Genomic DNA, 17,782 nt, shown 5'->3' on the forward strand with positions numbered 1-17,782 from the left:
AATTTTGTCAGCCCAGAAGTGATCCATGGTGAAATCACCGGATTAAGCAAGAACCTCCCCTTTAAAAAGCTACCCACTAATAGATGAATCGGGCTATATTATCATCCCTACTGATTTTCATAGCTGCAGAGTTGGCTGTTATTAAAAAAATTGGGCGTAATTCATCAAAATTGAAACTATATTCCAACTTTTTGCTTACCCAAATGTAAATAAGTACACTTAAAAAAATATTTAAAAAACTTTAGTTTTATTATTTCTATTATATGTGAAACATTAAATCCTCCGTTTCCTCCGACTTAAAAAAAAAATGCCTAACTAAGTAAAATTTTGACCAATTAAAATATTATTGTTGGTTTGAAATTAAAGGAGGGTAGGTTTCATGCAATTGCTGTAAGTGGCGTTAATTTGCTGTTGTCTAGAGTTAATTTTTGGATTAAGAATTAATTGTATCAATATTATTTAATCAATAAGATTTGCACGTTTCGTGTTTGAGTTGCAGAGAATATGATAAAAGAGGCAACTGCGGAAGTATATCCCACCTCATTTTATAGACCTAATGAAATGCTACTAATAATTACACTAATAAGTACACTTAAAAAAAAAATAAGATATTTAAAATACTTTAGTTTTCTTTTTCCTATAATCTGTGAAACATTACATCCTCCGTATCCTTCTTTGACTTAAAAAAAAAAAATGCATAACTTAGTAAAATTTTGACCAATCAAAATATTATTGTTGGTCTGAAATAAAAGGAAAACAGGTTTCATGCAATAGCTGAGAGGGTCGTTCATTTTATGTACAAGAAAAATATGTCTTATAAACTCTGACATTTATGGGGTAAAAGCTAACTTTAAAGGTAAATTTTTAATATTTTGGTCTACATCCGAGTAAAAGCAACGTCGATACAAAGATTTAAAATGGAAGGTTTAAGGAATTAAATCTAAAGGAATTAAATCCAAGAGTTCAGGATTTCCGAATTAAATGTAGTAATTTTTTTTCCAAATATCCTGAAATATGTAAAAAACTTTCATCCGACCAACTTACAGCTTCAGAAGTATCTTCATGATGACAAACTTTAACTTACTTTTAGTTTGTTTGATATATATATAAAAGGTAAATCACCTAATAATTAATAATAATATAAAACAAATATTGTTGATAGCTTCTTAAAATAAAAGCACAATAATACAAGAGAATTTCTAAGGAATAAAATTATCACAAGAGGAACAAAGAAGACGCTATATAAAAAAAAATCGTTAATTAGTGACTTCTGAACAAATAGAATGCACGTCATATTTTCCCAATTGAAATACCTTAAACCAAGTATTAAAAATAATCTCCTAATCCTCATTTATAATATAAATTATATTAATTTTATCGTATAGAGTAAAAGAACTCAAATACCATAATTTCTTAATTATCATGGATTAGTTTAAATATTATATACGTATCGATCACTTACAATTTATACACTCTTTAATGACGTTTGTAAAATATTCAAAAGTGAAGAAATGAATCGATAATCTATTCCTAACAAAGACAAAAAATAAAATTTTCAAAAATACCCCAAAAAAGACTGAAAAGGAGATGGTTAAGGGATCTTATTGGATAAGATTCCTCCTGTCCACCTACCTAATTTCGACAATTTTTATTTTCGCTGAGTGATCTATCTTTTGGGGCATTTTCATTTTTGAAACATTCCATAGCGTACCTAATTTTGGGAATTCCAATAAACAGTAACTTGTTCACGGTCTCTGAAAGTAAATCACAATTTTTCATAGAAAATTAATTTTTTCCATCCAAAACTTCCTGAAGACTCAAATCGCAAAATATAAAAAAAACCAAAACTGTTTTTTGCAGTTTTTACAGTTTACGAGCAAACGGTTAGAAGCCTTAGTGACAAAACCGTTCTGGAATTGCACCCATAATTTGAGTTTTCTAGATTATCTGAGGGGGCTAGAATAACAGCCATGATTATGACACCTCAATAATTCATTATTTTTTTGATTATGACGACGGATTCATAAGAATTAAATTCCAAAATGACTTTGTTATTGAGGAGTTTTCGATTTTTAGAACCGTTAAATCTCGAGTTATCAAAAACTGTAAAAAGAAAAAGAAAGAAAAAATGCCTTTTCTTTTTTTTTTGCAATTATGCCTACAGGACGCGTCAGATAAAAAAAAAATGTAATGCAAGAATTTGTCTAAAATTTTATTTACTACCAGAATTCGTAAAATAAATTGAACGTATATGTATATACACACATAGAATATAGGCCTAATCAAAAATAGTTGGGGTAAAATTTTTTTTTATGGACATTTCTTACCTTCGGTCTTTGGTTTTAATATGATATAATTGGTTTCAATTTATAATTTATTCTGATGTTTCAGAAAATGCCTCATTCCTCGGCGAAAAAAATAATAATAACATCTTATGGCTTGAAAATTGAATATTTTTAGAGCTACTAAAAGCATATTGGACGTATTTTAGTCAGGAACAAAAAATATTAAAAATTAAAATTGACTAGACTATTTACAAACTTTAAACCATTTCGGAAAAAAAGTAAATAAAAAGAAGACTCTTCGAAACTCGGTGTAAATTCTTCCAATGGCTTGCATGTTAATTAAGAACGTACGGAAATTAATTCAGAGTTTAATTCTGCGTTAAAAAATAAATAAAGTGAACAAAATTTAATGTAAAATCTAATTTTACATTCGATCTGATAATCTAATAATCCGATCTAATAATCTTATGTAATATTTGAAATCTCCCACAATGTTACCATTGGTGGGTGATGGACAACAAAGTTCATATTGTCTAATTTCACCCTCTGCCTTATTTTATTCAGTCAAGCATTAGACATAAGAATGAATGGTTACTATCCCAGAAAAATCATAGTATTTTTATCCACTCAGTACTTATCATTTTTGTCAAAAATAAGTAATTGATATTTAAGTTCTTGACAGCTTTGACTGTAAACTCTACTTCCTGTAAATATATTATGTTCTAGTCTAGTAAATTATAGTATAAATTTCATACAACAAACTCTTCAAAATTTCGTGAATGTCCCCTAGTTTCTGAAGCGATGCTAGTAATATTTGTAAGAGTGTTCCTCGGTTCTTGTAATATTACATCATTTATGCCGAATTCAGGCACAAACCCCTGAGAAGAGAAAAAGAAAGGAAAGTAATTAAGAGCATTAAAAAAAAGTCTAGGATACTTATAATGCAATACATTTTATTTTTCATTATTTCTAGATTAAATTGTTTCAAAATTGAATAATTTGTTCCACCAAACTTGAAAATCTGTTGTACCAGCAAAATAAAAGTACCAACATTGCCTTTAGCCAAATATTTAATGACTACCCTAAAATTTAGGTATAATAAACTCAGCAGATGTAATCAAAATCAACCACGTAACTAGTGGCATCATTGAGAAGATGTTACTCTACCTTTGTTGCCTGGTGGCATCCTTTGTTTATCATCTGCATAAGCCTAAAACTAAGAGTAAAATAACAAATACCATCTTGTTCCTGCCAGGAATACTGCAGTTTAACAAAATATAAAGATGTGTACATATAATTAGGATTGGAAGAGATGGGGCTAGCACGGCCGTCCTCGATTATCTGATTATTTTGATAAGGATAAGACCTATCAGATATAATAGACAAATTTTATTTTACATTGATTGATAAATGAGGTTTAATCAAAATAATTGTTGGCGTTTTTGAGAAAGTCAAAAAAATGTGTAAAACGATTATATAAAGTGACTCTTCTGACAAGTCAATTTTAACAGAAACGTTGCCCTAACAGCCCAGGCATATATGTGTCCTAAATATTTAAATTCATACAGTTTCGAACAACTTAGCGTTTTAGAGTTACACACAAGTACCCGCAAATGCACAAACCATCACACTGCTATTTTAGGGCTAAAATAAATAATAAAAGAACTTATATGAGTGGCAGGGCTTACAGGAAAAGCCCTAGAGTCCCTAACCCTTTAACCCTACTCATGAACAATCATTGTCCATATACTTCTATCCATAAAGCTCCATAAAATCTAAATCTTAAATATCAGATTTACGTCCCACCTCCAAAAAACTTATACCATGCACACTTCTGGGAACCCTTGGTGCTATTATTACTCTTGCATTTAAAGCATAAATATCAGTATTTACCCAAATTTAATAACATAGCAGTTATATTTAAAGCATAAATATCAGCATTTATCCAAATATAATAACATAGCAGTTATATTTAAAGCATAAATATCAGCATTTGCCCAAATATAATAACATAGCAGTTATATTTAAAGCATAAATATCCCAAATATAATAACATAGCAGTTATATTTAAAGCATAAATATCATGATTTACCCAAATATAATAACATAGCAGTTATGGCTTGTATTTAGTTATACCTACTATTGCTATCATTGATTTCTTGCTTGCTCAGGTAAGATTTTGAAACAACTTGATCTACAATTTTTTTTCTGATTAATACATCCTTGTTTTCCTTTGATATAGATCAAATTATAATGTAAATAATACTATTTTCTGTGTGTTCTTATACTTCTATGAACATGTTAGTATTGTTAGGAACATTTTATGATAATGATAATAAGTATTAATAAAAATAAATTCAAACATTGTCAAAAGTATCTAATCTACAAGTTAGTAAGTAGTCTACAGTTTATAGTGAATGACTAAAAAAATAAAATGATAACTTTTATCAAGTATTTATTTCCAATCTCATTCTATTTTGTCCAAAAAGGAAGGGAAACAAATTATAATTAACAATACTACTACTGGAATTAAATAAATAAAATTAAACCAGTGTTGTTTTATTTAATTACAGTAAATAAAGACCAGAGGGATAGGATTAAACAAATCCCCAAAGCAATAATATTTCAGGGCTTTGACCACTTAAATATAACAGAGATGCACATAAAAAATATATATTAATATGTAAAAAAAAGATAAATAACAATAAAATTTAACATCACATAAAATAAAACTAGAGATTTCATTTGTTAATCTTTTAAAGTAGAAAAAAAACTATTTCAATTTGGAATTGAATATTAAATTTCCATTCTGATTAGACATGCGTCCATCAAATAATTTAAGATAACAAAAAAGAAATAATAATTACTATTAAATTTTGGCCTTATTTCAAAAATTTGAAAATGATTGAAATTCAATGTATTATTTTTTTTTAAATCCGTGATTATGTATTATTTTGATTTTATAAAATAATAGAACTGGATAATGAGCAAAATCCCAAAATGCTGTTAAACTGTGAAGGGAAAATAGAGAAGTAATAAAAAAGGACTATTTCTTCTACAAGAAAAAAATAATAACAAAACCCATTTGAACTGTTAAGTAAAAACTTAAATTATAATAAATGAAAACATAATATATCAACAATATAATATACAATAAATATTACATCATTTCAGTCAATTTATACATCTTAATCTTAAGAATTATTTAGATCAGTTGGTATGAAAATAGAAACAAACCTCACTTTATAAATAACAAATAAATGAATCATAACCATTGTATTTGTCTTACAAATTTCTTCTATTACTCTGGCAAAATGATTGATATAAGAACAGAAGCATAGTGTCTAGGAATTAGAGGTCGAGCATGTCACTGTTCAGCTGACAGTAACACTAGAATAACCATCTTGGAAAACTTTTTTGTGCAGCCTATTATATGACGGCTTTTGAAAATGTTTACCAAATATTTTGACAGAAACATGCATAAGAGTTTGTTAATAAAGCAAATTAACCTGGAATATCTTTTTTTATTTTTATCTGGTCAGCAGATTGTCAGAAAAATCATTAAAAGAGCTCTAGTCATGCAACATTTTGATAAAAAAAAAATTATTATGCAAATATAAACCAATTTTAACAAAATTTCTTATAGGTAATTCAGGAAACATTTTGATAGTAAAATTGGTTTGAATATAACGTCCATTTATTCCTTAACATTAAATACTTTTTTCTACTATTTTGTACCTTTATTGACTGCCACCCTTACTATCTTCCTATATTTAAATAATTATTAATATTTTCATTAATTGTTCCACTAGTTAGACCACCAGTCTTTAGAACTGAAAAGTTTAGCTGGTCACATTAACTGTATCTGCATATATTTGTAATAATGTAGTTAATTCTTGAATGTTTAATTATATAGTTCCAGATAAGCCTTCATGATCATTTATGTTATCATCTGTCTCTCTTGTCCCTCTTTCAAAATAAACCTTAATTTCAGATCAATATTAATGGCAGTTAGAATTCTACTTAAAAATATAACTCTACTACTACTACTACTACTACTACTACTACTACTACTACTACTACTACTACTACTACTACTACTACTACTTTTTTTTTTTTTTTTTAATTCAAATATTAAACTTCAATTATAACTACTTAATGAAATATAATCTTTAATTAATAATAAATTGATAAGGAACCAGCAACAAAAAGGAAATGGGTATTACTCATACAAAAAATATATATCAAAACACAACAATTTTTAATTGTTTTAATCAACAAAATATATTAATTTGTAAATATAATATACATCTTTATAATATTCAAAATATCATACATATAAAATAAAACTAACCACATAGAGATATATTATTATAAAACAGCCATTTTTTATTTTTTATAATTATAAAATCCTTCTCCTGATTTGACTCCTAACTTTCCTTGTGCAACTAGTTTATTAAGTGTTTCAATTGGATCAAAAATCTCAACATTGGGGTATATCTGATGCCAACCTGTAACAAAATGTATAAATACATGTGAATATTTTAACAGAATTTCATTCAAATTAAATAGTTTCATGGGGGAGAGAGAGGAAGAGAAATTTTAATCTAGACCAGGGAAGTAGGGAATAAGTCAAAAATAAATAAACATTTAACAATATGCTAAAAAAAATATTACATACCATCAAGAATATATTTTGTAGTATCTAAACCAACATAATCAGCAAGTTCAAATGGTCCCATTGGATGTCCAGCACCAAGTTTCATGGCAATGTCAATGTCCCTTGCACTTGCTACACCTAATAAAAATATGTAATTGATAAATATTAATTAAAAACATAACTTATGACCCCTACAAATTTTTAAAAAAATAAAAATTCTATTATAGACAACTTGATAGTTGTTCGTCAACCTTTATTGAATTTCACTATCAATCTAATGGAAGTGGTTCCAAGTTCCAAAAAAGGCTCAAACCATTTCCAAAAATTTTACTTGAATCTAAAAATATTAATCATGTTTCACCCAGGTAACTCACGAATTGTTTATCCCATTTTTATAGGTTTGAGATACTCTTGATCAATATGTATTTGCTAAGTGACCTTGTGGAGTAAGTAAGTTGAGTGGTTTTGAAGGGCAAGTTAAGTAAAAATTTAAATAATGTAATTTAAAAAAACATAGATCTAATTTAGAATTTAATAAACAACGCTAGCATTATATCTTTAGGTTGAAATAAATACATATTATAATCACATCCTATGCAGAGCTATAACATACTATAATCCATTACACAAGCTGCGGGTTGGGCGCCATTCTCTGTTTGAAGGGGCTGTACAGCTTTCAGTGCCAAGATACTTACAGACAGAATGTCACTTAGATATTTAAAAGACAGAATGTCACCCATAGTTCACAGGTTTTTATTTACTAAATTTCTCTCATCTCGAAAAATGAAGTATAGAATATCATATAAGCAAAATAAACCAAACAAGTCAGTTACTAATTATGTCGGATAAATCGGGAATAGGAGTGCAAACATATTTTTCAAACTTTAGAAAAATAAAAACATATTTACCTCTTAGATTCTAACCATGATTTCACTTGTTGTAATTCAACTCAACTTTGTAAAAAAATGTAAATTAAGAAGTAAAGGTAAATAATGCATAAAGTGAATCAGAAATACCTCTCTCCAACAGCCTGATAGCTTCACCCAGTTGAGGGACCAAAAGCCTATTAACAACAAAGCCAGGGGTATCCTTGCAAGTGATGCAGGTCTTACCAATGGATCTTCCCCAGGCCATCATCTGTTTATATGTTTCGTCTGATGTTTCATCGGTGCGAACTACCTAAAAATATTTTTAAAAAAAACATTATAAGACATCAATAAGGTCATAGGTCATATAAACAATATATTTATATATAAAACACTTGTCATCATTCTTTACATAATATAATGAGCACAACAAAATAAATCAAATTTTGTACACTAGAGCATAACCAAGTTTACACACTATTTTACAGGAGAATGGTTCAAAAGTAGATCTGTTCGAGTTATGTTTTTTGTTTTTGTAAACTTTTTAGATGGAAATACAGACAATCCATTTGTACATGTAAGAGAAAACATATCAAATGTAAATAGTCTGATTCTGATTAATGAAATTGTTAAGTATCAGTTATTTATAAATATCAAAAAATCAGTTATTCCACAAATTTTGTCTGAACAACTAGAAATCAACATTTTAAAATTTTATTTTAACAAATATTATAAAAACTACAATACCTACAAGGTTAAATGTTATATATTACTTTATCGTACATTTAACTGGCTTTAATTTGAGTGATGGCAGACATTTGTATGTCTCATGGTATACGAGATATATTTTTTCATAAATCAAAAACTTTGTCCTAACAACTATAAATCAAATTTTTCGTGAATTTATTTAGGCAAATATCATGAAAATACTACTTCTATGAAGATAAATGTCATAAACTACCTTATGGTATATTAGACCAACTTTAATATAAGCACTAATAGACATCTGTAAACCTAATAATTCCTGAAATATAGTTTTCCCAAAATAAATTCATTAAATACTATTTTTTCATTGTTTTTTATATGAAATATTGCTTTTTAAAAACTATCTTGGGAACTACTGAATGTAAACAGCTCTATTAGGGCTCATATTTTAGCAAATTTACTCAGCTTTAAATGGTGTTCTGTTAGGTTTTCTAGTGAAGAACTATGAATCTCACTATGAGTATTCATAACTTTAAGCCATTATGTTTTTACATTAGTCATAATACGTAAGCAGCGGTCCTACAAAAGGTCAAAATGATAAATAAAAAAAGATGTTTAAATCTTCTCACTTCTACTAGTTTCATGACTGGAACAGGATTGAAGAAATGCAACCCACCAAATCTATCTTTTCGGTTAATTACCGATCCAATCTCAGTGACAGGTAAAGATGATGTGTTAGTAGCAAATATGGTATGCTTTGGTGCAACCTGAAACGAGACATATCACGAATAAATAAAAATTAACAGTCCATTAAATTTCAAAATGAGATGTCACAAAAATGAAGGTATACAAAAAAAAAAAAAAAACAGCAGCAAAGAAGCCTGATGTATAAAATCCGATATATATCTATATATCCGAAAATAATTTTAAAAAATTAGTTTCTACCACACGAATATACAATTCTGGCAGTCCTAAAGCCAGCTGATTAATTTAATTAAGCAATGATCAGGTCTTTTGTATTGTTTTTGGCCTATAAATCCTAAGCTGTGCATCCTATTGAAAAAGATACCGTATAACAAATAAAACAGCAACAAATTCTGCTTGGAATGAGTAACATAACTTATCATATAATAGTCATAATAGTTAATGGCATTGTAAGCCCAAATTTGACCAAAACTAAGATACAGTACTAAATATTAGTTCCAAATTACCATCTGGTTGATGAATGATGATTGAATGAAGAAATAAATTATGAAATTTTAGGTCTTTCTTTTGATTTTTCAACAGCAAAACCTTGCAAAAAATTTATCGTACTACAAATTAAGAGCATCTGCAAGATATTCTGCATGGAATGAGTACCATAGCAAAACAATTCCATTAAGTGGTATGATCGTTAATAACAGCTTGCTCTAGTTGTATCTGGACTTTATTGTACTTCAGACTGGCTATTAGAGCCCAAGGAACAACCAGGGCCAATGTTTATAACCATACCACTAAATCCAATAATTACATTATATTGCTGATTTGACACCAAATTTAATGTTCTTTAATTTATTAAATTATAACTTTTTCGAATTTCGAACTTTTTCAATCCACTGTTTAGGATTTACAGGCAGAAAATAAAGAAAAATGTAACTTGTTACTTTATTAAATTATTTAACTAATTAGTAACAGTTTTAGGATCACCAGAAATGTGTTTTTGAGTTAAGTATACTAAAAACTAATTATTAAAATTATTTGTATGTATAGATGTATATTTCATGAGCTTTATTTTATACATCTGGTTCCTGTACAACAGTCATTGATACTTTATTTTAAATTCCATACATTGAAGTAATATCATAAATACCAACTGAATCAATAGTAGCGAAAAGTGTCTGCTTAGCATTCAACCTTTCTACAATCGCCTCAATCACCAAATCTGTTTTCTTTACTGAATCATGAAGATCAGAAGAAAAGCTCAAATTTTCCAAAGCAGACTTGACAGTTTGTTCTGCTTTCGCAGCATCATCCTAAACAGGAAAGAAACAGTAATATAAACATCTTGTAACAATTTACCCTAAAATAAAATTTAAAAATCCTTTAATAAATAGTACATGAAAATAACCTAATGTATTTTTATCTTTCAATTTGAATAAAATTTGCTTTCAAATTTTTATTTCCAATTAAAATTCAGCATGGTACCCTATAGTACTAAATTAGGTCATATTATTTAGGTTTATTTTGGCAACACATCAAACTCAAATAACAGATCCAAATCCATAACAATTTATGAGTTCAGGTTTTACTTTATTACACTTCATGAGAATGAATTCTACACAATTACTTTATTAAAGCTAGTCTTTAATAAACATAGATTGAAAACAATTAAATTTGGATTAAAATAAAAATTGATGTTCCTACCTTGTGAAGTTTTTTGGCTACTCGATGCAAACTATTTTCTATGTTCTTGGTAGCTTTTTGGAGGACATCTTTATTAACATCTACCAATGTAACTTTTTTCCCATTTTGTGCAACAATCTATAAATTAAAGCATATTTTATATTTATGTACATTATATATTTATGTAATCTTACACAAGTACAGAAGAAATCCGTTATAAGGCCCCATCAATCCAATAACTCATATAAACTGACCTTTTTTTTTATGAGAATTCGTTTGAGTAATCAGACTTTTAAAGTAGCCTCCTCCCTTAAAATTCTTTAATTTCATACAAATTTCTCTTACTAATGTATCCACTATTGGGCCCAAAAGTTGGCATGGATGGATCTCAAGTTATTTTGTGAATGGTTCCATAAAGTTTTTGTTCTATAAGTTTCAAACTATTTAAGAAATAAAATGTTCCCACAAAAAGCCATTCTCCTTCTGCACAATGCTCATTTCCTTTGCATTCAACTGACCTCAGGAAAGATAAAGTAAGAAAAACTTTTAACCATCAAATGTAACTCTTTTGACCAAACCTACAGATTAAGAAGTAATAAAATCACTCAAAAGACACATTCGAAATTTATGAGCACATAGATTGAAAAAATAGCTAATGGTTATAGCCTTAAAGCCATAAATCAATTAACATTAAAGACATCATTCATACATTACAAAACTGGGTAAAAGTGGCACTGATTACCAGAATTCGCTCTTTACTAAGTCAAGTATGGCTTGCAAGTGAAGGAGATTAATAAATATTAATAAAATATTTTTTAGAAAATGGCTTTAGGCTCACTTTGGTCTTGTGTTTACCCAATCCTGATATATTACCTGCACCTTAAATAGAAATTCCATCATCAACATTTAAAAAACAACTAAGAAACAACTCTATCCAGACATTAATACCAAAATAAATTTGGAGGGACATGTGAAGGTTCCATTCATATGCGACTGGGAGTTTTTAAATAGGAACACATCCTAAGAAATCAAAGAGCAATTAAAAAATGATGAACATGTTTACAACATTCTGACTGATGAAGAAATAAAGTTACATCACTAGAAAATGAAGAGAATGTGGATGACTTCAACCTCAAATGCAAATAAAGACAATCAATGTTTTTAAATTAGTACTTTATGACACTGAACAGACAATTCCAAAATAGGACAATATCATTTAGTTAAAAAAATAGAAGAATATTCCATAATAAAAAGGTAAATATGTGAAAAACTAACAAAACTGGCAGCTTTTGTAATTCATCATAATAACATGATGATGTATAATTATTATCTCTTTTATAATAAAAGGATATCCCTTAGTAAATGTTCACCCCCTTGAACTCTATACTTTTTTATCTTATTTTCACTGGATCACAACAGTAGCTTAGGATCTATCTATCGCATGATGGAATTGCTAATTATCTAACACTATTGCACGTCTATTAAACAGTTCTTCTCCAGAGTATCTAAGTCAGGAATTTTCAATGGAATGGAATAATTTTTTTTACAGAATCAGTGAGCAAATAAAATTTTAAGACAAATTCATATTAGGTACTTTTGATCTGATACGTGCATAGGGAAAATTTTGTTTACACTTTTGGACAGTTTATATGAAAATAATAGAACCTATCAAATAATTCAATTTTCCATAAGGATTAACTTATTGAGGCATCATCGCCAAGCCATTTTAGTATCCCCATCTGGGAAAGAAAATTCAAATTATGACAGATTCTTATGAAAAATTGAAACCCAAAAATTCTTAAAGTTTTTTTTCTTTTTTCCCAACTTTCATAACCAAATTTTCAAAAAAAGTACAAAACTTGTATGCATTTTTTTTGCTATTTATAAATTTAGGATGCATCAGATGAAAAAAGTATACAATATGACTTTGTCATAAAACTTCATTTACAATAAAAATCCCTAAAAAAATAACTATCTAATTAAAAATTAGAGTTAAGTGCACTGGAGAAAATCTAGATAAGAATAGAAAATTAACAATACCCTCAAAAAATATACTACACGCCACAGTTATGATTCAGTGAAAACCAATTAAAAATTCTGATTGTAGAGTTTGAAAGGCCAGTAAACCCCCTTCTATGTATGGCTTGTAGCTGAATTCTGAAAAACTTAGAAATTTTTTAACTTTTTTTGGTTTATTAAAAATAAATCAAAAACTTATCACTTTTTTGACACCAGTTTCTGAAGATATTGATAGAGCTGGGCGACAGTATCTTACAATGTTATGCAGGTCTTGCAAGGGTAATGCAATGAATGAGATGCTATTTCAAACTGTCCAAAAGGAGTTTTGTGAAAAAAAGGATTCAACTTTGACAATTACCAAGTTGATCAAGCCTTTCTCCAACAGAATCATCTGCAGGACTACATTTTAGGCATACACACCTCCAAAGTCAGAAATAGAATAAACACAATGTAGAACTGATAAATTAAGAACAGAAAATCCTAAGCTTGGTCTTATCACAGTCATAATGAAAAAAAAAGCAGCATCCCAGGAAGTCCAGAATATGGTTCCTAGCTGTGCAAAATGCAAAATACAAAGCTGCCTATAGTTATTATACTGCTTAATATTGCATGCACACTCATATTTAAATATGATATAAATACTAATAAATTATATCAATATTAGTTGTATATTATATAATATAAAATTATATATTATTTATGTTGTATTCAATACTCAGGAAAAATATAAAAATATTTATTTATTTTTAACATCACTTCTGCTTTTCAAGTAGTTTAATTTCATTGATAAAATAATATAAATGATGAACCAAAGACATCAATTTTTTTTTTTTTAATAAACTATTAACACTGAATACATGCATTTATTAGAATTGGAATGTTGATAGTAACAGCCAGCAGCAATTAAACAAAATAGCTAAAATAAACTGATTCTTTAAAATTATAAATAAAACTCATTATTCAAAAGTTTACTCATAATTCAAATATAACACAACCAGTAATGATCCTAATAGAAAAAAAATAAATTTAACAATTCAAAAAATTATTTTTAAAGTTCTTTGGCAACATATCAACTGCAATGAAGCCTATCCAAAGTATGAATACGACATCAGTTTAATTTTAAATCAGTGCATGTCTTTCATGTATAAATAAAGTGAATTCACTTTAAATAATGAAATTTTAGAACAACATATACCTGTGCAATACCAGATCCCATTATCCCAGCTCCAACTACGGTGACAACATTAATTGAAGACATAGCAGTAGAAGTAGTGGCTAATCCTCGAGAAAGAACTTTAAAAATATTAGCCATACTGAAAAGAAACAATATGGTAATAATTAATTTTTTTATGACAAAATTAAAAAAAAAATAATAAAAATATCCATAGGTATAGATTAATGAAGTTCATTCTTCTTACACACATCCATAACAACAAAAATATTAAGTAACAAATTCTACTACCATAAATTGTCTTTAAGGAGGCTAATTGATGGAGCTATAGAGATAAGACTTATCACTACAATACACTTTGCTATCTACACAACTAATTAGCTATCATTTTTAAGTCCTTTTTTAATGTTTAACTACATAATTTAGATAACACTTTTCAGTCATTTTTAATGCTTTAAAAGTTAACATCTTATACTTTTTTTTTAAAAATTTGACACTAAATATGGAAAATTGAAACCAATCATATAATAAATAAATATAATTATAAAAATAAAATTATACATGGTAGATAAGTAGTAATTGTTAAACTTTTAAAAATAAAACAACTCAAAAATAAATTTTTAATTAAATAACTTATTGTTCCTTCATCAAACATTTTAATACCTCACCTAACAGCAGTAGCAGGTAAAGGTATAGTAAAAACTCTTTTGTTGTTTTTGTTACTCTAAAATAAAAAAACTAGGTAAAGGAGGTATAAGCAGTTCAGAAAAAAAATCCTTTCAGGAAAGTAAACTTCAATGATAAAAGATAAAAACACCAAAGGTTAAGCTACAACCTCTACAGGAGTGGGGGAAGTGGAATCTACAATGTTGCCAGTTCTAACTGGCTAAGTAAAATACTTATTATGTCCATACAAATATAAATACGATTAAAATTTCTAAATCTATTTTTAAACAAAAAGAATAAATATGATAGAAAACAAATTAACCATATATTTCTCTTATATAAGAGAACCTCTTTCATTGTCTACCCTCAGCTAATTAAATAGCTTTATCATTTAAATAAATTATATTTAACTGAAATAAAAGAAGAATTTAAGAGATTTTAATTTCAAGATTTATTTTTACAATTTAAGATAAATAATATTTTCAATAAGGCCAAAAAACCGAGCAATGCACTTCATATTAGTCAATAGTTACCTACTATACTTCAATAAACTCCTGGTGATATATTTATATTGTAAAAGACACAAAGAGAAAAGTAAATGAAAATAAATAAGTTAAGGATAAAATTCAAATAAATCCTGTAATAAATATCTGATGAAGTTATTTATTAAATTAAGAAACTCCTGCAATTGTAAAAACAATTTAATAAACAAATATTGTGTTAATGATTCATTAAACTTTGTTTTACATTTATTATGAAAATAAATCATGAACCTTCATATATAATTTTTTGTCGTTAGTAAAACCTTAATTAAATATTTTATTTATTTGCTCCAACACGTGCATCTGAAATTTCCCATTATCATATGAAATACCTTACTTTAAAAAAATAATTTCCATATCTTCAAGGTACTATTCAGAAGTAGACATGTTTCATGACAAGGAAGAGTGGAAGTGGCGATCATAGCTTCTGCATATGAGTCGTCCGATCATAAAACTCTTTATATCAAAAAATCAAAAGGCGAGATTTTCGAGGTATATTTTTTTAATTTGAATCAATCTCTTTTCATTCTGTAAAAAGAATAACAGAAAAAAAATCTAAACCTTTTAAATAAAATCTCGAAAATCCTTTAATGGTGTAAATCAATTCTGAAGATAGTCGCCTTGAGGGACGAAAAATACTTATTTTTTCAAATTCAAATACCGCGGAAAAGTTGGATATTAGGGATATAAAAAACAGAAGAAAAATAGACCAAATTGATTCATATTTATCGGTTTTAAGGCTGTGTCTTAACGGGAAAGGGGGTAAGGAAACCGGGCGACGGCAATGGTCGCAAGCAAAAATCAATCATTGGGAATATAGTTAAATGTCCTTATTGAGCTTCAGATGTTCAATGAGGACACTTCCATAATCTTCATGTTTGATTTTTCTTATAGTTACATTAATAGTTTGTTAGTTTGATTAGTGAATAGAATTTTATGTCCTTATTGAACTTCAAATGTTTAATTAGGACACAACTATATTCCTTATGTTCGATTTTTCATATATTTATGATAATAGTTTTTGATTTGATTTGGGAATATAATTGAGTATCCTAATTGTACTTAAATGTCTAATTAGGACACAACTGTATTCTCTAGTTTTGCTTTGTTTCTTATTCTGACTAAGCATCCATTAGCACCACCTGATCTTGCCATGCTAGTCTCATTTACAGGACACAGTCAAATTTGACAACCATAGTAAGGAGGTCATTTAGTTGGACTTAACCAAAAAATCAAATAATGAAGTATATTTAGGTATCCTTATTGACTATGCCAGGCCTTCCATGCGGCCTCTTGCCAATGAGTCAGGTTTTCACCGCCTTTCTGGTTTCCCGGTCCTCACTCATTCAACAGACATGATCGAACTATTTAAACTGTCTTTTTTCTAGGTTGAATTTTAACCCAATGAAGAAGTATTGGTGGAATATTTTGGAGAAGTTCCGAAAATTTGTTATGTATTTTTATTGAGCTGATTATTAATTTCAACTTCAGTATCTCATTTTTTTTTTTCTAAAGTGAAAAAATTTAGTTAGTTTTTTGGTCATAAACTTTATAATTTTTTTCCCTTGTTATAATAAAAAATCTGGATGGGACTTAAGGAATTTATACATTTTGTACAATTATATATACAAAATGAAAATTAATTTTTTAATTAAGAAGAAAATTTTCTGGATGACAATCATGATTAACACAAAAAATACTAAAAACCAACAAACTATTTAATAAAAGCTGTGTTTTCGGCACACATGGTTGAATTTCATAAGAGCTACAAAGTACTTGATGAAATAAAGATGAAAATTATATCCATATATAAATGAAGATAGATTTAAAAGAAAAGATAACAATGATATAAAAGAAATTAAGAACATACATGCGAATAGTTAGATCTGAACATTAAAAATAAACACACAGAATTAAGAAATATATTAAACAAAATAGAGTAAAAATAAAAAAAGTAATATAGTATGTAAAAAGTAGTGACAAATATGATAAAAGTATGATTAGATACACAGAAAATTTGAAAATTATCAATTGCACAAAATAAACCACAAAACAAAGGTAAACTAAAAAAATATTAGGAAATATATATAATATAATGCACTAACCAATAGAGGAGTTGAGAAGAGAATGATTTTTGCCGTAATGAAGTATGAATAAATACAGACATGGGAGGGTAGGGTGTTAGGAAATACTTTTTTGGCAAACAAATAAATTATAATATTTTCCATTCACACCCAATTATGAAGTAATCAAATATGAAAAAATCAAGATATAACAATTGAGAAGTTCTCTCAGTGAGCCTTGAAAGCTGCATAATTAATATATAAATACTTATATAATATATGGGATAGTAGGCCATAGCATTTATTCAAGGACTAGATGGAAAGAGCGAGAGTCAAAATAACAACAAAAAAAAGGATAAAAATATTTAATCAATGCCAACTTTTTGGGCTACTTCATAGGCATTCTTCAGAAAAATGAAGATG

At 27.8% G+C, this 17,782-nt stretch overlaps 1 protein-coding gene across 2 annotated transcripts; it reads right to left on the minus strand.

The window, feature by feature from the left end:
- Positions 1-6,525: 6,525 nt before the first annotated feature.
- Positions 6,526-17,478, minus strand: LOC106684334 (probable 3-hydroxyacyl-CoA dehydrogenase B0272.3). 2 transcript variants are annotated; one of them, XM_014426349.2, is made up of 8 exons: positions 17,402-17,478; positions 14,113-14,230; positions 10,920-11,036; positions 10,370-10,528; positions 9,146-9,283; positions 7,962-8,124; positions 6,967-7,083; positions 6,526-6,796 (listed from the first exon to the last, which is right to left on the minus strand). In XM_014426349.2, exons 1-8 carry the CDS (start codon positions 17,461-17,463, stop codon positions 6,675-6,677), a joined length of 996 nt encoding a protein of 331 aa, XP_014281835.1. In that variant the 5' UTR covers positions 17,464-17,478; the 3' UTR covers positions 6,526-6,674. The 2 variants fall into 2 exon arrangements, with proteins under 2 accessions (XP_014281835.1, XP_014281837.1); XM_014426351.2 differs by lacking the exon at positions 17,402-17,478 and adding an exon at positions 14,757-14,924.
- Positions 17,479-17,782: the final 304 nt, after the last annotated feature.

This window comes from Halyomorpha halys, unplaced genomic scaffold (genome assembly GCF_000696795.3).
Source record: "Halyomorpha halys isolate HHAL.00 unplaced genomic scaffold, Hhal_1.1 Scaffold571.1, whole genome shotgun sequence".
In the NCBI taxonomy this organism is placed as follows: Eukaryota; Metazoa; Arthropoda; class Insecta; order Hemiptera; family Pentatomidae; genus Halyomorpha; species Halyomorpha halys.